The sequence below is a fragment of the Lachnellula hyalina genome, assembly GCF_007821495.1.
Source record: "Lachnellula hyalina strain CBS 185.66 chromosome Unknown contig00176, whole genome shotgun sequence".
Lineage (NCBI taxonomy): Eukaryota > Fungi > Ascomycota > Leotiomycetes > Helotiales > Lachnaceae > Lachnellula > Lachnellula hyalina.
Genome location: NW_022157290.1, coordinates 1 through 25,091, shown reverse-complemented (window position 1 = coordinate 25,091; position 25,091 = coordinate 1). Strand labels below are relative to the sequence as shown.

General features: G+C 47.4%; 9 protein-coding genes across 9 annotated transcripts; 4 read left to right on the top strand and 5 right to left on the bottom strand.

The window, feature by feature from the left end:
• Positions 1–823: 823 nt before the first annotated feature.
• Positions 824–1,465, top strand: hsp30_0 (30 kDa heat shock protein; the record flags this gene model as incomplete). Its single annotated transcript, XM_031152236.1, has 1 exon — positions 824–1,465. One exon carries the CDS (start codon positions 824–826, stop codon positions 1,463–1,465), a length of 642 nt encoding a protein of 213 aa, XP_031002301.1.
• A 572-nt stretch (positions 1,466–2,037) lies between these two features.
• On the bottom strand, positions 2,038–3,227 carry PNO1 (Pre-rRNA-processing protein; the record flags this gene model as incomplete). The annotated part of the gene is made up of 7 exons (XM_031152235.1): positions 2,038–2,190; positions 2,289–2,405; positions 2,481–2,639; positions 2,720–2,747; positions 2,798–2,898; positions 2,972–3,102; positions 3,152–3,227. The coding sequence occupies 7 exons, from the start codon at positions 3,225–3,227 to the stop codon at positions 2,038–2,040; spliced, it is 765 nt and encodes a 254-aa protein (XP_031002300.1).
• An 817-nt stretch (positions 3,228–4,044) lies between these two features.
• MDM31 (Mitochondrial distribution and morphology protein) lies at positions 4,045–5,684 on the top strand (the record flags this gene model as incomplete). Its single annotated transcript, XM_031152234.1, has 2 exons — positions 4,045–4,276; positions 4,327–5,684. The coding sequence occupies 2 exons, from the start codon at positions 4,045–4,047 to the stop codon at positions 5,682–5,684; spliced, it is 1,590 nt and encodes a 529-aa protein (XP_031002308.1).
• An 838-nt stretch (positions 5,685–6,522) lies between these two features.
• fhkC (putative serine/threonine-protein kinase) lies at positions 6,523–8,751 on the bottom strand (the record flags this gene model as incomplete). The annotated part of the gene is made up of 5 exons (XM_031152233.1): positions 6,523–7,053; positions 7,143–7,367; positions 7,417–8,009; positions 8,061–8,622; positions 8,710–8,751. The coding sequence occupies 5 exons, from the start codon at positions 8,749–8,751 to the stop codon at positions 6,523–6,525; spliced, it is 1,953 nt and encodes a 650-aa protein (XP_031002302.1).
• An 887-nt stretch (positions 8,752–9,638) lies between these two features.
• On the bottom strand, positions 9,639–10,608 carry mug151 (Meiotically up-regulated protein; the record flags this gene model as incomplete). Its single annotated transcript, XM_031152232.1, has 3 exons — positions 9,639–10,378; positions 10,432–10,480; positions 10,537–10,608. The coding sequence occupies 3 exons, from the start codon at positions 10,606–10,608 to the stop codon at positions 9,639–9,641; spliced, it is 861 nt and encodes a 286-aa protein (XP_031002304.1).
• A 234-nt stretch (positions 10,609–10,842) lies between these two features.
• PRE4 (Proteasome subunit beta type-7) lies at positions 10,843–11,790 on the top strand (the record flags this gene model as incomplete). Its single annotated transcript, XM_031152231.1, has 4 exons — positions 10,843–10,872; positions 10,923–11,070; positions 11,131–11,695; positions 11,751–11,790. 4 exons carry the CDS (start codon positions 10,843–10,845, stop codon positions 11,788–11,790), a joined length of 783 nt encoding a protein of 260 aa, XP_031002303.1.
• An 828-nt stretch (positions 11,791–12,618) lies between these two features.
• On the top strand, positions 12,619–16,893 carry YPL150W (putative serine/threonine-protein kinase; the record flags this gene model as incomplete). Its single annotated transcript, XM_031152230.1, has 8 exons — positions 12,619–12,631; positions 12,683–12,786; positions 12,871–12,946; positions 13,158–13,429; positions 14,384–14,412; positions 14,470–14,587; positions 14,637–14,784; positions 14,834–16,893. The coding sequence occupies 8 exons, from the start codon at positions 12,619–12,621 to the stop codon at positions 16,891–16,893; spliced, it is 2,820 nt and encodes a 939-aa protein (XP_031002306.1).
• An 839-nt stretch (positions 16,894–17,732) lies between these two features.
• Positions 17,733–19,548, bottom strand: LHYA1_G007300 (uncharacterized protein; the record flags this gene model as incomplete). Its single annotated transcript, XM_031152229.1, has 3 exons — positions 17,733–18,203; positions 18,253–18,649; positions 18,698–19,548. The coding sequence occupies 3 exons, from the start codon at positions 19,546–19,548 to the stop codon at positions 17,733–17,735; spliced, it is 1,719 nt and encodes a 572-aa protein (XP_031002305.1).
• Positions 19,549–20,495: 947 nt separating this feature from the next.
• csx2 lies at positions 20,496–24,104 on the bottom strand (the record flags this gene model as incomplete). The annotated part of the gene is made up of 6 exons (XM_031152228.1): positions 20,496–21,807; positions 21,856–23,233; positions 23,286–23,352; positions 23,401–23,787; positions 23,849–23,982; positions 24,041–24,104. 6 exons carry the CDS (start codon positions 24,102–24,104, stop codon positions 20,496–20,498), a joined length of 3,342 nt encoding a protein of 1,113 aa, XP_031002309.1.
• Positions 24,105–25,091: the final 987 nt, after the last annotated feature.

Sequence of the window (25,091 nt, the reverse complement as noted above, 5' to 3'; positions counted from 1 at the left end):
AACTCTTCTGAAGTAATGATTCACGGTAATGGATGATTGCATACGCTATCGAATGAAGAGACCTAGAGTCCATGCAAGAGACGACATTATTTCATAGCTTTAGGAGCAGGAGCTTTATCATGTATATATATGCGAATAACTATATATAATCTGGTATTATCTGATTACATTTGATTACATTACGTCATATTCGAATGAAGATATACGGAGTAAAATAGGTGGACTTCCCAAAGCATAAGGTATACCGATAGTCGAAAACACAATCATCCATCCCGTCAGAAGATTCGTGGTATCATGTTACTTCATGATGTTCTATCTTCTTCTCGCTGCAGCGATGCTGCATGAGACGTCACTGACTTAAGGACTGATATATACACTATGCCGTTTTAGGAACGGCTCTTCTCGTTTAAACCCATCTGCCCCTGAGTGAAATCCAAATTCAACATCAGATCATGAAAATAACACGTAAGAGTCGTATCATGCCTACAGTTCAGTGAGATCATTCATCAGCGTCTGACACTTTTACTGCGACGCTGTTGCTGTTCTCTGGCATGTGCGACGGCTTTGGTGGTGCGTAGAATCTTCTAGATGCCTCTGCGAATCCCGTCATTGCCTATTCTTTGGAATATCGCGTCAATACTAGAAAGTCCTAGAACCATTGAAATCAAGTATAAAAGGATGGCTCGGGTCATGGAGACATCTCTCACTTCTCTTTCCCAAGACACATCACAAATAAATCTTCATGCAATCATACAGAGCAGCTTTAAGAGCACCAATACTCAGAACAACAAAGAATTTTCTCACACCAGCAATCACACGCAAAATGTCTCTCTTCCCACGATCATCCTTCGCCCCCTTGGTCCAAGAGCCATCCTTCACACCCCTCTTCCGCCTCCTCGATGAATTCGACAGCTACAACGGAGGTCGTCGCAACGGCACCGCTTTGAAGTCCTTCCAGCCCAAGTTCGACGTCAAGGAAGTCGAATCCGCCTACGAACTCCACGGCGAGCTCCCAGGCATCGACCAGAAGAACGTCGAGATCGAGTTTGTCGACCCGCAAACCCTCAGCATCCAAGGCCGTATAGAGCGCTCCTACGAGAGCGGCACTGCTCCATCTGGCAGCATCGAAGCCCCCAAGTCATCCGGCGCCATCAAAGAGGCGGGCGAGTCCAACAGCCACAGCCACAAAGCAACCGTCGAAGACGATGCCAAGGAGCCAGCTACCCCTCCCTCGGAGAACTCGAGCAAACAGGTTCAATCTCGGCAGCAGCAGTCACAGCAGGACCAAGCTCCCGCTAGCAAGTACTGGGTTTCTGAACGCAGCGTCGGCTCCTTCTCTCGCACCTTCAGCTTCCCTGTTCGCGTCGACACGGACCATGTCAAGGCTTCCATGAAGGATGGCATCCTGTCCATTGTTGTACCCAAGAGCAATGAGACTGGCGGTCGCAAGATTTCCATCCAGTAGACGTATCATCTTTCGACATGAGATGAGATGATGAACCGTGACCCACCCACCTACATACCTTACATTTTGATTTGATTGGAGCGAGTTTGGGAATTTCTGGCAGAAAATTTGTGTTTTTCATGCATGGCATTGATGGGCAATAATTTGAAGCACATGATTTGAAGCATGGAGTTAGTTGGATGTTAGCACCTACATTCGTTCTCTTGTAGCATTGGACAAATATTTTGTAGCATTGGATCGGACAAATACAAACGAAATTAATTCAACTCGATAACTGTGCCCCAAACGCTTCGTGTATCATTATGATATCATGATACTGTGAAAATGTAATAAATCTTTGAACTTACCGAACGCCCAGTTACTCACACCACTGAAAGCCCTGCTTTACCACCAACACATGATGTTCCCAGGACATTTGATTTCTCGGCAGGAAATTGAGCACATTTTTTCAATTACAGAAGATGATGCTTGATATAAAATCCCACAAATCCTCAGACTCCGTATTGAATTCTTTTCCCACATTCCCCAGAACGCCCCAACCATATGCAGCTCGCCATTCTTTCTCTACTTGCTCAAAACCTCTCCTTCATCCTCGATGCAACAGTCCTTAGATTGCCATACACCTTTCCGGGCGGAGCTCCCAAAATCAAACTCACGATTGCCTCGCGAGCAATATGGATGTTTTTGAAGCCGCCAAGGATATGGATCTTGGAATCAGCCAGCACCTATACACAAGTTAATACCATCACTGAAGAGCTCGAGCATTGATTGGGTCAACGACTCGACTGGTAGATGACTGTGGAATGAAGGGCAGAATATTTACCACTCTCGTCCTCGAAGCATTCTCGATTGCAAACTTGGTTTTTCCATCTTTGCCAGCAATTCTTCCAATGGCTCTACCTAAGTGCTCTCCTGTCAATGTCTTGACGTCTTTGATCTCCTGTAATAGGTAGGAAGGTTAGCATTGATTGCATATAAACCGGTATGTGGAATGAAACGCCCTTTGGTAACTTACAAATGTCTCTATGTATAAATCGTCGAGGCGAAGAAGAGAAATTGCATCGTCGACCTCGAAACCAAGACTGAAAGCTTTTATGAAGTCCTCTCCTTTTTGGAGCGAGCCGGAATCTGTTGTGTGTTTTGAGGTTCGGAGCTCGACAGCGCGGTTCTTGACCTGTGGGAGGAGAAGTCAGCATCACTGTCTTGAAGGTCCTAATGCCGAGTAGAACATAGATAAATGATTCTCTAGCTTACGTTCATTCGCACTTGCAATTTAAGGTGTCTGCGCGATTGTTAGTTTAGAACCGGAAAGATGGGTTTCTGAGAACCTACTCCACCAAGGGGGGATATATCTTCGACCAACTAGCCTTCAACGGCGCAAATCGATGCGGCGGTATTGGGACTTTTCTCGTCTCTACTCGAGCAGGTCCATCCTTTGCTTTTGGTTAGCATTCGTAATTATGTATGCTCATAGTGAGATATGTAGCTTTCGCAGGGCGTCCATACAATATTCGTGGCAGGTGCAAATCTTGGTCTTCCTTCCTCGTCGATGGTCATTTCTGTATCTTCTCCTGTAGCCGTCTGGACTTCTATAGGAGTGGCATCGGGGGCGTCGAGTAATAGATCGTCGTCTTGGCCTACTTCCATATTAGCCTTTTGCGACCAAACAGAAGTCGCTGCACATACTCTCAGTCGGTAATGGAACATTGACAGCCTCGGCCAGCTCTTCAGGACGTCTCAGTAATGCGGTAGGGGCGGGCATCTTTGGATTGTTTGAATAATGAGGGGTGTGTCGAGAGATTATATTTTTGCTGTGTCGGTCGGTGGTGGGCTGGACGATATAATTTTTAAGATAGCCGATAAGCGTGCACGGGCCATCACGAAAAAATCGCGTTCATCCAAACAGAGAGCAGGGGCCGCTCGTCATCAATGCCAACCTTCCCTTCCTCACTCCACTTCACTTTACCCCAACGTTGGAAGTATTTGCAGCTCTCAACAGACTGTGATCTTGCCACGATGACTGTGTGACCATGTCTTCGCACATAAATCGGAGACTGTGGTCCCATTTATGGGATCCTGGTAATTCTTTCATAACTTCTGCATTGCGCAGGAGTTCACTTCCCAGTACCGCATCAAGACGAGCTTTTTCCTGGACCAGACCAAGGCTACAGCAACCTCGTCCACAACGAACGGCATCTACCGTCAAAAGCTTTGCTTCATGCGGCTTTCTAGCTTTCGAAGTTAGCCCAACTGCGAGCACATCTTCCACCATCACCTCTTGTACTTCTGCCGCCGAAAAGTCCCTATATTCAGCAAATACCCTTCCTCGACGATCGATATCCTCATCGGCCCAGCTGTCATGGCGAAGAGAAATACACACAAGCAATCGGAGAAGGAGAGGGGCAATAGCAAGCAGGAATAAGAGTTCTACGTCAAATGGTCAGAATGGACAAAGGCTCTCTCAAAATGGCGGCAACGCGCCGAAGGGCGTCCCTGTCGTGAAGAAAGCCGAGCCTTCTAAACCCGATCCAGAAAACCCTGAGTCTCAAACCTACCTGCACCTTCCCCATTTACCTAAGATGCCACACCGACCCACAAAGGAGGAGTTACTTGCAGCGGCAACTGGGTTCTGGTCACGGCTGAAAGTCCGGTTTAAATGGTTTTCGATCAGAAGCGCGAGGCCATGGAACGCTGATGATTGGAGTGCTTTCGTTTCTTGGTTTGTGCTCGGAAATATAGTTTGGATCTTCGTGGGAACAACTACCTTTTTTTCCTTAGTGATTTTCTCCATAAATACTGTATTTGCACAAGGTATACTCCGAACCAAACCTATCCAATCTTCATCAGTTAACAAAGTACAGAAACTCTAGCAAGATGGATTGGTGATGGGCTGACTAAATCAGCCGGAGTCAAGGTTGTCTTTGAATCTGCTATTGTACCGAAATGGAACGACGGGGTAATTACATTCCACAATGTTTTCGTTTCCCGGAGACCAGGCCAAGGAAAGGCCAAAGTAAAGAAGGGATCATCCATCACCGCGGCAGCCGCTGCAGCTGCAGAAAGACAAGCTGAATTGGAGGCCCGACAAGGAGAGGAAGAAGACACAAATTATACGCAATTTGACTTGACGATCAACACTGTCAACGTCACACTGTCGTTCGCGAAATGGTGGAATGGAAAGGGACTTTTGCGGGATGTCGAAATCAAAGGGATACGTGGTGTAATTGACAGAACTTCAGTTGAATGGGGGGACGAATACATTGACCCGAGAACGTACCGACATGAACACAACCCAGGGGATTTCGAGATAGATTATTTCAAAATGGAAGATCTACTCGTTACTATACACCAGCCGAAAGGATTCAGGCCCTTTTCAGTCAGTATTTTCTCCTGCGAACTGCCGCAATTAAGGAAGCAATGGCTCTTCTACGACTTTTTGTCCGCGAACAACATGTCTGGAGCTTACGATGGATCGTTGTTCACGATTCATCCACGCCAAATGCATGGATTTGCAGGCGATCAACAAGATGACGATGGGGAGCCAAATCCGTGGAAGAAACAAAGCAGGCTCCGAATAGACGGATTGAAAATCGACCATCTGAACAGAGGAGTCGACGGACCCTTTGGCTGGATTCATGAAGGCAACGTGGATATGGTAGCGGATGTCATGTTCCCAGCAGAGACCGACGACAGCATCGCAAAAGTGATGTCAGATTTCTACGATCGAATGGAAGCAACAGTAACCTCAAACCGATATTTGCACATCCTAGAAAACAATCCCCATACTGCGGATCTCGATTCCCATGAAGAACGAGCCGCTTTTAAGGAAAGGATGAGCCGAGAAGATGATAAACGTTTCTTAGTCATGGACCTTAGAGTCCACCTCAACGACGTGAAAGCCGCCGTACCTCTATTCACACGCGATCTTTCATACACGAACCAAGCCCTCATCAGACCTATTGTCGCCTATATCAACTCCCGGAAGACCTTCATCCCCATAAACTGCCGGATCGTGAAACGAGCGAGCGAGTTCGACGGTAGCTGGACAATCTTTGACAGTGGGTTGATGGAAGACCTGTCAGCTGAAACTTACGAAGCCTTTGCAAAGGACGTCGTGGATAGCCAGCAACGAATGAGGAGACTGAAGAAAGTGGGCTTCTGGTCGATTTCTCTCGCCATCCAGGCACTGTTTATGGGCATGGCAGGCAACATTGCCTGATTCGGGGTAGTAGTTATAAGCTTATATCACGACTCTCCTCATCCGTCAGCGAACTTGATTGTATAAAAGTTGGAAACTGTATAATATCGGTGGATCTGGTGCGACGGTAGGCAGGCTGCAATAGACAGCAGTGGGTGGCGTTTGGGATCAGGATGGTGTTAGCTGTAAAACATGCGTATATAATAGATCTTGGCGCTCTAGCTACACAAGAGACGGACATGTACTAGTAATTACGAATGACGAACTGCTCCGCCCTAGCTTTTGCTCTTGTATTTTATCAAGTGACTAGAGATGTTTTTTAAGATCAGCATTTATTGATGCAGTACATATAATACATATTACTATAGTGAAAGTGTCGGGATACAAGGAGTCATAGTGAGAGCCTTTCTATTCATATGACTTAGCGTAGCGTAGCTCAGCGAAGGAGGCATTACCTCTTCGCTTTAGTAATAATACTATAATCTAGACATCATAATATAACTACTAAAACCAGAGTCAAGTCTTACTAAATGCATACTAGCTAGTAAGAAGTGATCACCCCTGTGATACCAACAGAAAGATTGCTATTTTTACATGCTACAAAACTAGATATTTAAGATTGAATTATATTTATATAAATATTCATATTCATGTTCAAATATAATAAGATACTACACCCATGCAGTTGATTTCCTAACTCCGGAAAAAACCATTCGCGAAGCGAAATCAAACACTGCATGCATATTGCTTTTCTCCAAACACCAGCCCCTCCCAACCCGGTCTTATGTACAAGTAAAGTGAGTAGATATCCATTACAAAGCGGTACGTCGAAAGAGCATGCCATGACATATGTATATAATCATTTCACCTCCGTAGGTGTATAGATACTGCCCTCATTTCCATACAATTGTTGATCGCCCCTTCCCCCGAGGCCCATAAACTCATTCGGGTCCCTGGCCCCCGCCGGCGTTTCTTCCTTCTTCGGCGCCCCTGCGATGCTCTTCGGTACGCCCTTGGCGTTGGTATCTATGGATTTATTGACTTTGTTCTGTGGGTTCTTGGAGTCGGGATTCTTGACGTAAACTTTTACGGGGTCTTTCTGAGGCTCGAGCGGGATCACACGTGTGATCTTGACGTCGTTCAGACTACTAAGCAGTGTACGCTCTCGTACCATCTTGCGCTTGCTGAAATTCAACCCGTCAATGCCGCCGACCAGGCCGTCGGTGCTGTCGTTTGGGTTTATGGGTTTCTGCGTGGTCCATGGATGAGAGAGGCAGTCGTCGATGGTGTAGCGTTTCTCGACGTCGACTGTCAGCATGCGGTCGATGAGGTCAAGGGCTGGGTCGCCGACTGAATCCCAGTAGGGAGAGGGGTAGTCAAAATGGCCATTCTTGATTTGTTGCGTCAGCGTGTAGGGGTTCGCGTCGGAGTAGAGCTCGTCGGAGAAGGGGGGAAGCCGCAAAGGCAGATATAAAGCACCACGCCGAGGGACCAAATGTCTACTGCACGCGTGTACCGGCGGTGTCTGCTCTCCTCGAGGATCTCGGGAGCGACGTAACTTGGTGTTCCACATAATGTAGTTGTGAATGATTCTTCTCCAATGATCTTTGCTAAGCCAAAATCTGCCAGCTTGACGTGGAGATTCTTGTCAGTGAGGAGAATATTCTCTGGCTTGATGTCGCGATGAACAATTCCTCGCTCGTGCTATATGTTGTTAGCGATTAAATCTAAAGAGAAGTTAAGTCAAACTTACTAGGTATTTGACACCTTGGAATAACTGGATGAAAACCTTTCGGGTTTCGTCCTCTGTCAACTTCTGCTTCATGACAATCCAGTTGAATAGCTCCCCTTCAGCGGCTAGCTCCAAAACAAGATAAACCGCATTTGATTCATCAAACGTATCTTTCAAACACAACATGTTTGGATGACTGACACCCATCAATACTGCGATTTCTTGCTGCAAACCCTCGGTTTTGGATCGTTCCTCGACACCGGGTTGTTTGGTAAAGATCTTGACCGCGTACCGTTGTCCAGTTGTCTTCTCAACACACAAAAAGACTTCAGCAAAATGACCTTTTCCAAGTTTCTCTAAAAGTGTGTACTGTTGCAAGAAGGGACTGGTCTGCCGGTTCTTTGGATACCTGAAGACAAATCTAGCACCATCTAAAATTGTAATCTCATCTTGATCTTGAAGCTCGCGTCGTTTGTTTCGTCCTAGCATAGCCTCGTTGATGAAGGTTCCGTTACTCGATAAGTCCTCTATCACACCAACAGTGTCACTGCCCTTATTTTCAGTAAAGATGAGACAATGTCTGTTCGAAACGATTGGATCCTCAATGATTAGATCTGTTGAGTCCAATTAGTTGAGCATATGATTGTAATACTCGAGTAACGTACCACATTCCGGATGACGACCAACTAAGTATCCTCCGGAAGCGATACCCTTCAACTTGTTCGCCTCATAGCCCTCTTCCTCCTTTTCAAAATCCTTGTATTGCCCCTTCTTAGACTTTCCAAAGTTTGCAAGGTCTTCTGGCAGAGGGCATGCATTGCGCTTCTTCAGTACAAGTGTTTTTCCATATTGAGGATCCAGCGGGATCAAATAGCCCCAGACACCTTCTTTGGTCTCATCCTCAACCTCATTCGACAAGGCCGATGTGGGATAAACGAATTGTGAGAAAGCTTGTGTTTCTTGTGGCGGAGAGGAAAAGCCAGGCGGCGAACTATTGTCTATCGGACGGTGGTGAAGTTGACTTGGACGGCCCTCGGGGGGCGTAGCAGTAGCCTCTTTGTAAGCATCACTCGAGCCCGAGCTTGTTGAAGCATCCGAAGGTTCTTTGGTAACAGGAGAAGGCAATTGTTGTTTCTTCGACACTGGCGTCGTCGGGCCTTGGGTCTGTGATAATCGTTGGGAGCGTCTAGGCTTTTTGGAATTGTCTCGGTCTTCTGCTGTCCCCCCCTACGTCATGTTTGTTAATTCGGGGTGTGCAATGTACAAGTATTTTTTCAAGGCATTCAGAAGATTGGAGGATAAATATAAACATACTCGTCCCCGTTTCAATTGCGTCTTCTCGCCACGTGGAGCCATAATTAGTCGTACCGGCCAAGCTCTGGTACTGTACCTAGGTAGAGCTCTGACCAGGCAGCCAGATGAATCCTAAGATTCCTGAGTAGAGCAGAGTAGAGCAATAGAAGGTAGAGGTATCCTCGCAATAGAGCAAATAGAAATGAAGTCCTTGTGCCTAAGGACAACCTGTGAAGAATGCGAGCGAGCGAGGTGGATAAGGACCCCGATCCTGATGTCTAAATTCCAGTTTTGAGGTTCGGCGTTGAGGCGGAGACCGGGTCCAAGCGTTTATTGTCATCCAAGACAAGCTAGTTAACTTATAAAAGTTCCGTTTGGAAGACGATAGGTAGCCTCTTAACCTTGAACTCTCTTCTTTTTGCGCAACGTTTGTAAGTAGGTGCAAGTGAGATAATGTGTACTAATTGGCAATAGACTTTTTTAAAGCAAACCTTCATGCATATGCATATGTGCAATTCTCTCACCCCCACCAGGCCATTGCTATTGTCACGCTCCATGCGCACGCGCACTTCTTACTATGGTTGCGATCAAGGGACTACAGTACTAAGTGCCCGATGCTAAACTTTCTGGGCTAAGTAGATCACATTGTCATTCAAAGCGCGCTTCTCGCGTCTATCGATACCTAAATTCGTGACCTAAGCGCGTGATCTATACGCAAAGTGTGACTTGTGGCTGATGACCTTGCTGGGCACGGCTGGCTCTCCTTAATATCCTCCTGCCACCTGGGCAATCTTCCGATATCGCCGCGTATTGTAATGTTGGGTGTAACAGCAACAGTAGCCTTCTCCTTCCCAAGCAAAGCGGCAAAAGCCTCCTGGCTCTTGAATTATGCAGTTCCTCTAGGACTCTCCAGTCAAATTGGTTATACGCATCTTCCTCTTCTGTTTTGTTCAACTGTCGAACCTCGATTTTCGTTTCACGCCTTGAACCCGTGGTGAACTTGAAAGATTCCTATCAAGTCCTGCCATAATCCTTTCCGCGGCGCTCTTTTGACTCGGCTTTACTCCATTCCCAGGCGTCCCACTTCGACTAGCGGGTTCTCCAGAAGCAGACGCTGGAACAAAGTCCACACTTTCTCTTTGGCCCCTAGATTTTTCATCCTCTTTTCTCTTCAGTGTTTTTTGTTGATTTTTTGCCAGTTCTTCTTTATATGCATGGGCAGGAAAAGCATCTGGATTCCAGAGATCTCTCGGTAATGTGGTTACATATTGGCCAGCTTCATCGATATCTGAGAAATCCATAAGCTTCTGCATGAGACTTGGATTCTTAAGTGCCGATGACTTAGCAAGCTTCTCATTGAAATGGATGCCTTGCTTCTTCAGCTCTAGAAAATGCTTGAATTTTGCATTCGTGCTCCCTACAGGTGATCCAGGAGGTGACGGAGGTATGTCATAGTTTGGTAGAGTTGGTAATGTAAGGTCTCTTAATAGAGCTCTGTTTGCGGAGTATGGAGACTGCGGTGCTGCTCCTGTTTCTTGATCTTCTTCAAGTAGCCCCACCATTGGAAGAGAATCATCTGTAGGAACCGTTGGGCCTATGACAGGGCCAGCAAGAGGAGCATCTGGCTTGGGGAGAGGTATTGTAGATTCTGCCTGACTGGGTTGTCGTCTGCTGCCGTTCGACTGTGTTTCTGACATAGGTTAGATATCGCGATGAAAACAAGAATATTGCAGAAACACATACCAGGTGTGATACCATTCGTTTTGTGGTTTATTGGAGCTTTGTCTGATCGCTATCTGCACGGTTAGTGATCCACTTTGGATGTGTTGGTAAATAACTTCAGAATACCTTTTCTTGAACCATATTCTCCTGAACATTATCCTCCTCTTCGCTGCTTCCGTAGCTCACGAGTCCGGCCATTGTGGTTGTGCTTGTGAATGAAGGATTACATGTAGTTTGAAATTTTGTTGCTGGACACGGCGATATGATACCTAGGTACCACTAGCGCGGTTCGCGAGAGCTTCCGCGTCAAGCTCCTGCCTGACCTGAGCTGCAACTCAATACCTCTCGACTCTCCAAACACCACAATACCCACACGGGTTTCTTGCGAAAACTCAAAGTACTTTGCAACCACCCGAACCACTTAATTTCATCATGAACCATCTTCCGCAAGCTTGGGGACGTGTGCGTAGATCACCCCTAGCAGCCGTGTTGCAGTATTGACCTTCATGTAGCCCAGAGACGATATCTACGGTGCCTACGACAGTTCATACCTTCAAAGCCATGGACCAAACCAACACACCCAACAGCCGATTGTCACCGGTACCTCAGTAGTGGCTCTTAAGTTCAAGGATGGTGTAATTATCGCCGCCGATAACTTGGGTTCGTTACTTTCCAAGAAGTGGAAGACCACAACAGGCTAATATATATGCTCACACACAGCTTCCTATGGTTCCCTTGCCCGTTTCACTGATGTGAAGCGCCTTCGAACATTTGCCGATACCTCAGTTGTTGGATTTGGTGGGGACGTCTCAGATATGCAATACCTAGACCGACTCCTCACCTCTCTCGACACCGAAGAAGCCTACAGCTCGTCTGGACATACACTCAACGCCCATAACCTTCACACCTACCTATCCAAAGTCTTCTACAAGCGCCGATCAGACTTCAACCCATTATGGAACCAGATTCTTGTTGCTGGACTGGATGGAGAGAGCAAGCCGTTCCTGGCAAGCGCAGATCTACTTGGCACAACTTTCAGTTCGCCCAGTTTGGCCACTGGATTTGGTGCGCATTTAGCACAGCCACTCTTGAGAAAGGTTGCCCCTGATGAGGAAGCTGCTGCTAAGCTGTCAAAGGAGCAAGCTTTGGAGGCGGTGAAAGAGAGCATGAAGGTTTTGTTCTATAGAGATGCGAGAAGTTTGGACAACTATTCTATTGCCGTGATCACCAAGGATGGCATTGATCTAAAGGAGAATGAGAAGTTGGAGAAGCAGAGTTGGGCGTTGTAAGTTACCCATCTACCGTGCCTTTGCTTTCTTTGACACTAACTGTGAACATAGTGCGGATCAAATCAGGGGATACGGAACGCAAATCAATTAAGCTACTTGCGGCTTGCTGTACTTTTAGAGAATAAATGGAACGAGGCATGACCAATACCCTTCAGTATACCCAGAAATTTGTGTGAAATATGATTGGTGCGGTCTTCCGGGTTCTGGCAAGTCCTGTTCTTCTCTTAATATATCATCGATGCGAATGTGAAGACAATGCAGGTTACTTTCCATTGGGCTCTTGGGAGAGACCAAAGTGCGAAGTTGCAGGCTAGAACATCCGTCCTGCCATGCACCACTGTCGTATTGCTTCGTCTATTTACTTGCGCAGAGTAGTGGTATATTTTGCTTTTACGTTCTATTTAACGCCACGGGCCTTTGGTCCAATAAGTGATGTAAGTTTGGATCACCAGGTTGCAAGTGCAACCCTAGATCATGTGCGGGCTGTGCTAGTAATACTATGTCATTTGAGCGCAGCTTGGTCTGGAAGCTGGGAGGCTCGGCTCATCTCACATGGATACCAATTCTTCCAACCCATCGCATGGCCGGGAATGGATCTTGCCTTGTTCGAATACAGTCTAATTTACGGTCAAGATGCAATTAGGGGGGTGTCCTCCCCGAAGTTGATCAAGGATTGCAGTCCAGCCTCTTGTCAAGACAGAACTTATTCAAAGGCACTTCGGAGCACGGCATATTGTGGCTTGTATATAGGTGCTACGAGCGCACTCCTATCTTCCTAGTGCATATGCGATTCATGTTTGCTTTTTTCCTACCAAATCCAGTTGCAATCTCATTCAAGAGATGTCTTCTTCATTACTCCTTATCTTAAAGGCGAATATAGCAGTCGTCCTAGCAAATAATACTTACAGAGCATGCCCGAATGGCGGGCTTTGGTACGTTAACAAATGCTAATAATGGGTCGAACCATTTATGATCATTCCCAGGTATACGTGCGAACTCCAAACCCCAACATTTCTTGGCTGCTGCGTTTCAAATCTATGCCATAAAGATGGATGTCCGGCAGAAGATTTACGGGCTGCCGGAATGGGTAAGTTATAATTTCTCACTTGACTTTGCATGGGAATGTTCTCAGCTCCATTTTGAGTTCAGTCCCTTTCTAACTCACCTACAGGTACTGCCAGCAGACCCGATTCTTCAACAAATGATGGCTCATACTGGCCAAATGTGGTTTGCAGTTCAGGCCTCTGGTATACGTTTTTACATCCTGACTTTTAAGGTTGCTGCGATATAAACCCATGCGCAGATGGATGTCCTTCGAGTGCTTTACACGCAGGTATGCTCTGGGTATCTCGCCAACTGTCTTCTGTAGAGTCATGTTTCTGGAACAAGTTGCTTATGAAGAGAATACTCCTACCCCGACCCCACCATGATAGGACATACTAACGCTAAATCTGACAGCTGCCTTCAAAACACCCCCCTCTCAGGTGTCATCGAGCTCCGAAACCAAATCAGCTTTGTCAGCTTCATCATCAACTTCAGCAATTTCATCCGCCACATTAACCTCTACGCCTGCATCTTCTTCGTCTGCCTCATCAACTTCTACAACAACTTCTGCGAACACAGCGGCTCCTCAAGTAAGTCTGACTGCGGAACAGCACAACACTGTCCCTACCGGAGCAATTGCTGAAGGGGCCCTCGCTGGTGGACCTGCCTTGATTCTTATCGCCATAGTATTTTTCTGGTGGAGTAAGAGGGACATAGGTCATCTTGATAGATCATTACACGATTACATACTACTAGTGACTAAAAATCACATTTCCCAAGAGGCTTTAGATATCAAAATCACATAGCTTATGCGATGACTGTAAGTGTTACGCAAGACCTCTAACCACCTGGCTTTTTGAAATACTGATTGCAACTCTGATATCAAAACTGTCTAACGGAAAACGTTCGAGGAGACTTCCAGATCTATCCAGCCCAACTTTATTTTATAGGAGGCTTCTATATTCACGTGATGCACATGGGTCTGAGTTATTTTATTGGCGTACTGAAAAGGGAGGTGTACAACCCCGATTATCTTTATGAACCAGTTGGTTGTTTCTGAGAATCTTCTATATACAATTGGAAAAATAGAAGCTTTCAATGTTATTAATTCGCGTTCTCCAAGACATCCAGGGCGATTAATACCGAGTAGATATATGCAGGCTTAAGCGAATCCGAATTTGTTGGATCAGGAACATCTGCATCTGCAAGAAACAGGAGGCCCTGGCTCCCAACTCATTATTCTGTAACAGGTCCCCGGCACTTGACCATCGTCTCCCCATAAGTCGACGATTGATCGCCCCATTGCAGCCCCAGCAGAAAAGTTCAATGCTCCGATTACATTAACCTCAATCCATCCTCGAAATACCGACGACGCCTCCGCCTCGAACTCCCCGCCGTAAAGGCTCTCGTGAACGCAACTCCAACTCGACGCCGCGCCGCTCTTGAATGTCCGGGCTCACGGCAGCTTCTTGGTACCATAGCAGTAGGAGGTGTGAAACCTGACTGGTATGCAGACGGCAAGGCAAAAGGCTGATTCGCAAGTACGGAAAGCTAAGGTAAACCCTTCTATACTCGGTGCCAGTTGGAACCGCACCTACGGCCATATTAGGGATTTGATCACTAATGAATGGGCGCAATAGCTTGCCAATTCATACCATGAGCTACTGGAGTATGTGCCACTAGTTTCCGAGCTCTCCGGGACATTTTGCTAAACTACCTTTCGCAGAGAGTTCTCGTCGAAAGATTTGCGATCAGTTGGGAACTATACACTTGGGCGTTTAATTGGGAAAGGATCATTTGGCAAGGTGTATTTGGCAAATCATAAGCTCACGAATGGTTCCAAAGTACGTCTAGAGGGGAGGGAGTAGGAGGATGCTGTAGCTAACGGCGCAGGTTGTTCTGAAATCTGCGAACAAAGATGACTCGAATTTGGCCCGCGAAATCCACCACCATCGGCAATTCCTACATCCTCATATCGCCCGGCTATACGAAGTTATTGTAACGGAGAACTTGGTGTGGTTGGTGTTGGAATACTGCCCAGGTACGGACAAGCACGGTACCCGGTTATTTCTCCTACTAATTCTATTCAGGAGATGAACTGTACAACTATTTATTGAAAAATGGGCCGCTTCCGGTAGAGAAGGTGCAAAAGATATTTACACAATTAGTCGGAGCAGTCTCATACGTCCATAACTCGTCCTGCGTTCACCGAGATCTCAAGCTGGAAAATATCCTCCTCGACAAGCACGAAAATGTTAAGCTGGTTGACTTCGGGTTTACAAGGGAATATGAGGGCAAGGCCAGCTATCTCCAGACATTCTGCGGTACTGTCTGTTACAGTGCCCCGGAAATGCTGAAAGGAGAGAAATATGCCGGCGAGAAGGTTGATGTTTGGAGTTTAGGGGTCATTTTATATGCTCTTCTGTGCGGAGAGCTACCTTTCGACGACGACGATGACAATATAACAAGGACCAAAATTCTCAGTAGCGAACCAAAATGGGCAGAGCACCTTACCCCAGATGCCATGTCTTTGTTGGGCCTCCTACTCTCGAAAAGGCCCCTTCTCCGCCCAGCATTGTCGGATATCTTGACTCATCCGTTCCTAGCTGAGCATGCACCTCAGCAGCAAGCCATCTTAAAGCTTCAACAGCCAGCACCTTTTGCGACGCCCCTGGAAAAAGAGACCTTGGAGCGAATGCGTAGTGCTGGGGTCGATATTGACAAAGTGATCGAGAACGTTTTGGCTCAGCGGTGTGATGCTTTAGCTGGTTGGTGGTCTCTTCTGATTGAGAAGGAGGAGCGAAAACAAGCTCGCAGGGAACGAAAACGCAGAGAAAGAGAAGCGGAAATTAGAGCTTCACGGAGATTGAGTGGTGCCAGTAGCCGGCTGGAGAGGCTGGCGCCTACGTTGCAGGGTGTTGACGAAGAAGGTCAGATGATCAAGTTGTCTGATCCGCCTAGGAGTAGAGGAAGAAAAGACAGACGTAGTGCGCATTACCCGGAACTTGTACTTACAGATCTTCCTGGATTACCCGAACATTCGCAGCTAGACTCACCAGGCATTAGGACGCCTCCTCCGCCGATAGAAAAAGATTCGATACGTTCAGCAAGCTCGTCGCGACATCGACGGCCTATCCCCCCACCGAAAGAGGGAACTCTTCGTGGAGCTAGGTCACGGGGAAGTACGCTTCAATTAGTCACATCCAACCCTGACTTATTATCTCCACATACCAATGGTACAGTAATAAGACCTCAGCGGAGGAGGCACCAGCATGCTTTCATTAATCAGCTGGCTCATTGGAAACATTGGATCTTGGATAATGCCAAACGTGCAAAGTCTCCTGGGAAGAAAACGAGTCGTTCAACACCAGACCTTACTCACAAGTCAAACGGCAGCTCGAGAACGGGCACCAAAGATCCCAGTCCTCGACCTGCGACCTCAAAAACTCCACCTAGACCCTTGCTACAACCTGGACCACAATCGCAGCCCGTGTTGAATCGAACATATGTCACGCCCACAAATAAACGACACTCCGTATCCCCCGCGCCCCAAACCCCACGCTCCACCTTCCGTCGCTCCAGCACCGGCCTGCGCGGCAGAAAATCAACCTCCTCATCCGTCTCCTCGGTCCGTACCATCCACCACCACCATCATTCGCACTCCAAAGCCTCATCCACCTCCTCCAACGGCTCGGGCTCCATGTCCAAAGTCTCCCTACCCACCCGCAGTCCGCACCACTCCGTCAAAGTCCTCCCCGCCACGCCCACCACCAGCGCCTTCCCCACCAACATCCGCGTCGTGCGCCAACCCCCAATATCCACTTTCAACGAAGGTATATCGTGGGGTAACAACGGCCCCTCTTCAAACGGCTTAGTCTTCGCTAAGCGCAAGAAAAACCTCTTCAAAGGCCCCTCGCTTAACACCTCTTCCCCGACCCCTGAGCGTAGCAGAACTGGCAGCCACAGTCGCAGCGCTAGTCAGGTGGGCAGGAGGAGCGGCGAGATTATCGAAGAGGAGGACGAGGATGACATTGAAGAGGTTGAGGCCTTTTCTCCGCTCACTGGGCCCGGGGAGGTGGAAGAGGCGATTTTTACGCCGGGGGAAGACACCACCATCGGTGAGACGCCGAAAGTTGAATCGAGTAATTAAGCAAAAGAGCGAGGGTTGTATTTAGCTAGCGATTTGTTCTCCGCCCTATTCTGTTTCATTTGCGTATTTGTTTTTCTTTTTCTTCTTATAAAGAAAAACTTTGTGAAAGCTTCTTTTGCCAGCGTTGCATCTTCTTCTTCTTCTTCTCTTCTTCTTCTGCCCTTGCTGGGTTTCTGTTTTCGTGACCGAGTGTCATGAACTTGTAGGGTACTTTTTTTTTTTGTAAGCTATGTATAGGGTAACAAAAGGGATTACGCGTGGGAGTTGAGTTGGTTTGATATGATACAGTAGAGCTTCTTTCTATACATGCAATGAGAAGATGTTGATACCATGTCGTGTTATTTATGTTTTTTTGCACGGGTGGCTTTTGGCCAAGTGGTTGGTTGGTTGGTTGGTTGTGTATGTATAGTAGAGGAAATGATATATTCAGAAGTAGAAAACAGAACAGAGCTTCTCAAGCTATAAATAAGTCGTATCTTATCTACAGTACAAGCAAGCAAGCAAGTAAGCAAGTACGCGGCATGTGGCATTTGAGGTCATGTGGCCTTAGCACGGATGACCAAGCGACGCAGAGGCATCACCTCTTCGCTCTGCTTTCCACACTTAGTCTTAGACATTACATCACAATACAACCCACCCAAAACAGAGTCAAGTCTTACCATTATGCTATAGCAGAGTAAGAAGCGATCACCCCTGTGATATCAACACGGCACCTAATATTTTCGCATATAAAACATGTAACAATCCGAGATAGCCAGCTGCCACCAACTTACTAGGTATCAAAATAAGCAAAACTATTAGTAAATCCACAAGCTCATTACTCCCGTGCACTGCACTTTTTACACGGCACTAGCCTCGGCCCTATCTCCATCTTCTTCATTCGCCTCCCTAGTCTTCCTCCCCTTCTCGCCCGGAATAATACTCTTCGCAGCGCCCTTTGGATTCTCCAACGCTTCCAACGCCCTCTGCTTGCCCGTCTTCTTCGCGATGCCCCCATCAAGCCTTTCCTCATCACTACTGCTAATATCATCGTCCGAATTCTGCACCATGGTCACATTGTTGCCCTCTTTCTTCTTGCGCTCCCTCTGTCCTTGCTTCATCTTAGTGAGTTTCTCATCCGTGCATTCTTTTACCACGACGTGCAGGCCAGGGAAATTGGCGTTGAGGAATTCTTTGAGCTTGGGTAACAAGTCGCCTTTGGGGCGGTAGGTCCCGGAGTCGTTGTCGATGATTAGCTCGTAGCTCTCTGGGGATTTTGGAGGGGGTGAATGAGGTGGGCCACCGGGGGATGTCGGTGTCTGGGTGGGATTCTTGGCTTGGTGAGTCTGTTGATTGATGGGGATGTTTCAACCGCCTTACAAAAAACTCGCCGGAACAAGCAATGTAGATGTTCACATCGCTGTGCATAGTATGTTTGCTCAGCAGATCAATACCGAATTCTTTGCCCGTCTCAGTGAAACGCAACAAGCCGTCCAAGGTGAGCACGTAGGTGAAGATGCGCCCGCCTTCATCAAAGTGGACCATCTTGAGGAATTGAAGGGATGCTTCTTTGGATCGCGGGGGCACGACGCCGTATTCGGTGCTGTTTGCAAAGTTGTAGACGTGTGCGTGTTGATGATGTAGGGCTTTATTTAGGACTCTGCCTCGCAGGCCGGCTTTCGAGAACATGCCTTTGACGAAAGGCTTGAATTCTACGAAGCGGTGATAAAGTTCTGCGGGGACTGGGCCTTGGAGTTGATATTGGTTTGCTTGGAAACTGTTTTCATTAGTATAGGCTTTAGAAAGTTTGGTAAAAATGACTTACTCGTATTTCTCAGTCTTGGGCTTCCCATCGGTACCAACAGTACTACCAGGAGCTTTCGTTCCTGCAATTCTTCCAATCATAGGCGAGTAATGCTTCACCCATGCCGTATCCCCAACCGTAAATAGCCGTCCATGAGGTTTCTCAGACTCACCCAGCACCTCAGCGCTGAGGTACAAACTCCCACTCATATGCACATCACTAAATATCGCAGCACAGCCCCGAATCAGATACGCCCTCTTGCTCATCATCCTCTTCTTGATATCAAACTTGTCCTCCTGGAAACCTCTCCAATTCGCATCAATGTGATTGACATGAACCGTCACATTGCCCAATCTATCATCGTGATCTGACGGGTCCTCATCGTAAAGCCTGCACTTCAACTTAAATCCACTCGACGGAATCCCAGCAACAACCCAATGGGTATTCCACTCCGGATTCGTATTCTTATGTATGGTCGGAGTCCTTATAACCATCTCCGGATCCTCCTTGTGTCTCTTTGGTAGCGATGTGCTCAATGTCGCCATGATGAACGGATCCGAGGATCCAGAGTTGAGATCTGCAACGGGCAGGTTCTCAGCGCGGTGGAAAGTGAAGCGCACGGTGTAGCCATCGCGCGCTGCGGGGATAGGCGTCGCATCGTAGCCTCCAGCAGGTTCTTTCTTGTTTTTCATCTTCTCCTGTTGCTTGCTTACTTTCTCCTTTGCTGCTGCAACTTTGCCCTTGTGTTCACCCTGGCCACCATTATGCTCCAGCGGCGCCGGCTTCTCTGCGTCGCCATTTCGTAAGCCGGAGGGTTCGACTTCATTGGCATCGCTTATAGGCTGCGCTGGCGCCTTTTCCTGTTCCGACATGTTTTTGAGTCTGTTGATCTTTATTAGCGCGTTTAAATGAGCAACTGTGAAGAACAGCCTTACTCTCAGCAGCAGTTGTAGAAAGGGCTTGTAAGCTTATTGTCAGACGACAGGCAGCTGTGATTACTTGGTCGCAACGAGGGTGGGTGTTCTATCGCAATACACAGATACGAAGATGAAGATGAAAACAAGTGAAGATTGGATTTGAAGCTTGTCTGGAGCTTATCTGAAGCTTGATGTGGACGGTCCAATAATTGTTATCCGGTGATCGAGTCGTGATCTTGCGGCTGAAAAATAAGCGTCGCCAAGAGAATTGGGTCAATTGTGGTTTCTTGGCAGCGTTGGAAGGGGCTTTAAAGGTTGAAGGGTCCTTGAACTTTGATAACATGCAACAGAACAGAAAGAGGCAAGATTATAGATTTTATTGCATCGACAGCATATGTTCCGTGACTTTAGCTCTGAGCTTGGATACAATAATTACCGTATATGTACTACTTTACACGGGCTAATTCCAACTCTTACCACTTCATTCTCTAGAGAAAACGTAAAGCTCGGCTACACATCCGGGCCACTGACATCATCGTGCAGCAATATCTATACTTTACGGATAGTCTCGCCCTTGTTCCGAACCTTACATAGGTAGATCGATATAAATATATATATACATATCAAAATGCTTCAAATTTTACCCCTTGCCAATATCTGTTTTCATTAATTACTACTTACACCAAGTATCATGGCCTATAATTGCTTCATTCTTTCCAAACCAAGGGTCTGAATTCCCCACCTATACACTAACAGTCGAGGACTCGTAAGCCCCGTCGTATTCTTTTGCCCCGAAGCAATGCAAACCCAAAAGCCCGACAGCAAGATCCAACGCCGACAGTGCATTTATTCCCATGGTATCTCCAAATCATCGCGTAATTCATAAAACCACCCAACACTGATCACCTCTCCGGAATAGGTACTCTCGCCAGTCGTCCACCAGCACTCACGCGTTTCTGCAATCGCGCATCTCGATCCTTTTGCCTGTCTGCTGAACTTAACACTGGAAGTGCTCCTATAGTATCGTTCAATGGACGCCCTCGACCACTCTTCTGCTCAATGTAAAGACTCGCACTCCGACTAAGAGGGAAAGCAGGTAAAGATGCAGGGATCTCAGCTCCATTTTGTACAAGCAGCTCCGCTATAGGGAATGGAACTGGCTTGACAGGTGTCTCCGGTTTTGAAGACGAAGTCACTGGCGAAGGTTGAGCAGGATCCGCAGCAGCCAATGCTAAGAAGACCGAATGCGTCCCCCTGGACTTGTCTGCAACATTAGGGTTCGCGTTCAACGCCAATGCGTATATAACCTGCTGGATCTCGTTCTTCTTGATAGCTGCAAGGAGTGTCTCATCCGCAGTAGGGTATCGTGAGAGTGTCGATGAGATGGGCTCTACGTACACCTTGTCGACGTACTTGGCCGTGATAAACCTTAACCTTTCCTCGCGAGAAGCTTGGGGCGTTGGCTTAAGAGCCGGATCTAGCTTGGCTTCCCATACCATATTCGAGACCCGATTGCCAACGAGCAGAAGAAGCTCGACAATGTCTGTAGTGAATGAGTTGATATCCAACGTAAGCGAGCGAACCTTGCTAATATGTGTCCCGAGAGATCGATGAATGCCACTGCACTCAATGCAGAGGATAATTGCAAGATTGATCGATACCCACTCCGTCTTAATCCCCGAACCACAATCTGCACACCAGAAGTTACCCTGATCTGCTTCACGCAGTAGCTTAAGTAGCTTGTCCGGGCTGTCGTCAAACCCATTGCTTCCCTGTCGGTTATATGCTGGTCGTGCGCCCACCGTAGTCCGTCGGAGCACACTATTTCCACCCAAGTTGTTGGTGGTGTGGTGCGTCCCATGGTTCATAGATGAGCTTTTGCCTGTCAAAATCGAGCCGATGTCCCGCCGGATCGAATGAGTCTCAGGTTTTGGAGCCGGCCTGGAGGGCGGCGCTCTTGACTCACGGCCCTCAACTGCACTTTGAATAGCGTTATTGATACCCGAGATCCAACTGTTCATGTCGGCCTCGGAGGTTGCTTGGTATACTCGTTTAAACTGAGGTGTTATTACCTCAAAGCAAAATCTTCTATCTGCGTTCCGAGCTTCTCTGACAGAAGCCATACGAAGATCAATGGGGTCCATATGCAGATCCAGCTTTAGTTTCCAGTTGCTATACTCAGACAGCTTTCCAGCAGCCAGAACAATCCAAAATCTATCAATAATTAGCAAATAAATCTTTAAATTATTCCTTAAAACTCACTTATGCCAGGCTTGTTTGTTCAATCCTCTAGGATCTGCGTGGCTACCAGGCCTGCTCAAAGCCCACAAGAGACCTTCCTGCCGGCCTTCACCCATTTTCTCGCTGGATGAGCCTTGCGAATAGTCTTTCTCTTCCAAGTCCCGAATACCCCTGAATTTGGAAGCGGGAACCGGGCTTGGCGCGGCTCCGACATAGGAAGTCGAGCTGCCTGGAGAGCGAGAAAATTCCGATACACCGCTATTGACAGCTTGCGCCATGGCTGTACCGTTTGCAGATACCCCTCTAAGCGTAGACGCCGTACTATCTGATCTGCCGAGCTCTGAATCAGATAGATAGGCTGAACCACCGCCGCTACTTGACGGCGGAGGGATGACAGCGACAGCTGGCAATGTGTCGGGCTCCACGTAAGGAGCAGTGCTCATCTCGAGGTTTCGACGTTTCTCCTCACGTTCGGTGCGGTGATATTGGAACTCCTTGTCGGCTTTCTGTACTTCGGAGCTCAAAGCATCTAATTGCGGCAACATCTCCTCGACCGTTTTGGCTGTTGCCAAGAAGCCTCTGGTCTGGGCATCCGCATACTTTGTCAAATGCGACAATACCTCCTGCTCCTTTCTGCCACCGTGAAGATCTTGCATAAACGAAGAGTAGTCGAACCTCTTAAGCTCAAAGTTCCGCCGTTTTGTTTGATACTTGTTGTCACTATCGGTTCGTTTCTTTTGCTTTAGGGAATCCTGCCGCTGTCCTAGATACCGGGATACATAGGCGTAATAATCCTTGCTTTCCTCGTCGAAATCTCGCTTCTTAGACTCTGCTTGCTTGATATCGATGTTATATAATTTGGTCAAGGGCTCGATGATAATCTTCTGTAAGTTAACCGCGTTTTGCTTCTCGTACTGCAGCACCTCCCGCGCAATCTTGTCAAAGTAATGCTCCAGAGCTGGCTGGACCGCGTTGGCGTTCGATGAGGATGCTTCTCGTAGAGCTTCCATAAATCCAACAACAGCCTCATTGCAGTCCATTTGCGCGATATGTGCTGCCTCGGCCTTCTTTACCACCTTCTTCATGCGCTGCTTCATACTTCCCGTCTTCTGCTCCAGTTGTTTCATGGTAGCTCGGAAAAGAGGTCCATCTTCAGTGGCGCTCATATCTTCACCGGGGCGCTGGCATGAGACGTCGACCTTGACCAAATCTTTCGGCAGAGGGCCAGGACCGTCGGAGGCTGGCATGCTTGGCGATAAAGGTTCTTCATATTCCCGCATATCAGTCCCACTCATTCGGGAATCCATAGATTGTGACGAAGGTACTCGGAGCTTAGGAGGCGCAGCGAGGCTAAATGGTGGAGAGGGAGAATTCGGCTGGCTGAGGTATTGCTGGGGATCTAAACTTTGGAGTCAGTATCGCAGAAGATATGTTTTAGTGGGAAATTATACTTGAAACCCAGAATGAAAAGCTTGCAAGCTCATTCAGTCGGTGTGCTCGAGGATCGTATTCAACAAACTATAGACGTTAGCAGGGAGAGACTTTCGAGGTCGAGGGACAACAAACACTGCAGTTATTTCTCCATCCTCCCCCTCGATCCTCTGTTGGCTTTGGCGGCCGCCATTTCCAGGACCATTCAAATGATACTGACTGACTTCCACCTGTGGAATAATCCCCAACTAGCTGTACATTTGCATTCTTGTGTAGATTCGGGTCGGCATGGAATTCTCTTGTCACTAAAGTCTCGACTTCCTTGGCTGTCGAAGCCGATACGTATGTGAGGCCATTGACCACGGTGTCCACCAAACCGCCCGTTGTCTCTTGTACCCCAGTATTTCCCTGCGCGACTTGTGGAGTCTGTCGAATAATAAAAGTAAACTTGAAGGTAAGTTCGTCGTCGTTGTTAAGCTTTATAATGAAATTCGGCGAGGCACCAGGAGATTGTTCAGGGTCCTAGGAGTCTTGTAAGCATATGCCCCAGAAATACGTCTCGAAATAGCAGTCATAATCATACCTGGACATATTCCACTATGCTGTTATCCCCCAGATCGCGCGTCGCCGATACTCTTGTTGCGGGGAATGCATTTGGAATCACGTTGAGGACGGTCCGCCGTCGAGCATTAGTAACGGTTAACGATGAAATGGTCACTGTCTGTCCGTCAATATCATGATCATTTCGGCAGAAGGCCTGCAGGGGAACACTGACATCGAGTCTGGTCTCGTAGATAAAGCGCCGCAGCCTCTTCAGGCCTGCTGGTGATATTGCCCATGGCGATGGATTTATAGATCTACCCCTCCAAATCGCGATGCTGGTTGGAAGAACGAGCAGTGGTTCTCGCTGGATGACTGCGATCGAACGCTGTGAATGTATTAATCAATAGCATCTAGATGTATACTGATATAATGTGTATCCAAAGAACAGATGCTTCGAGGGAGGGACAGGTTTAGGAGGATTTAAGAGCTGCTTGCGGGCGACGGATTCTGGCGCGGTGGTGGTGCCTGAAGACGCTAGTACTGTACAGTGCCTATAGGCCCCGGTAGATATTGACAGGGAACAGAAATAGTCCAGAATTACTTTACTTGTAATCTATAATATTATTTACGGCATTACTCGTAATAGGGTTAATATAGCCAAATGAGCAGACGGGGTTCATGCTACTTTTACGTTTCAGACCCGAGGATCATGTTGGCGTTGGCTTTGACAGAGATCAGGAGAAGTACTCTGACTACTCGGTATGTTACAGAGGGGAGGTACAGATGGTATCTCCTGAAACACCCACTTTAGACGGGCGGATATAATACTGATGCGATGCAGTACCAAGTGGCACGCGGGCGGTGTATAGATATATTTTGGGCCAAAATAGTAAGTGCATGTATCTATCACACGAATACAGCTTGCAGTAAGATCTATTTATTGCTCGTATAGTACTCTGTCTGCGTTTGCTGACGTATATTTTGCCATTCGGGCGTAGAAACGAGGCTGTGACATGCGTAGCTTGATTGTTGTAAAAGTGAAAGATAGGTATTTGTAGGCCACCTAGGTAGACAGTCGGTCACAGATCAGATCAGATCAGATCAGATGCATTCGTTGCTTTGATCACAGTCTGGCTCTCCACAGTACAGTAAGTAGAAAACACATGCACGAAATCCTTCCCGTTTCAGGTGTTCATGTCAGGCAGGGCAGGGGCGAGAAAAGGCTGAATAATCATACAGTACAGTAGTGATGTGACTTCATCTTGCAGTACGAAGTACCGTCA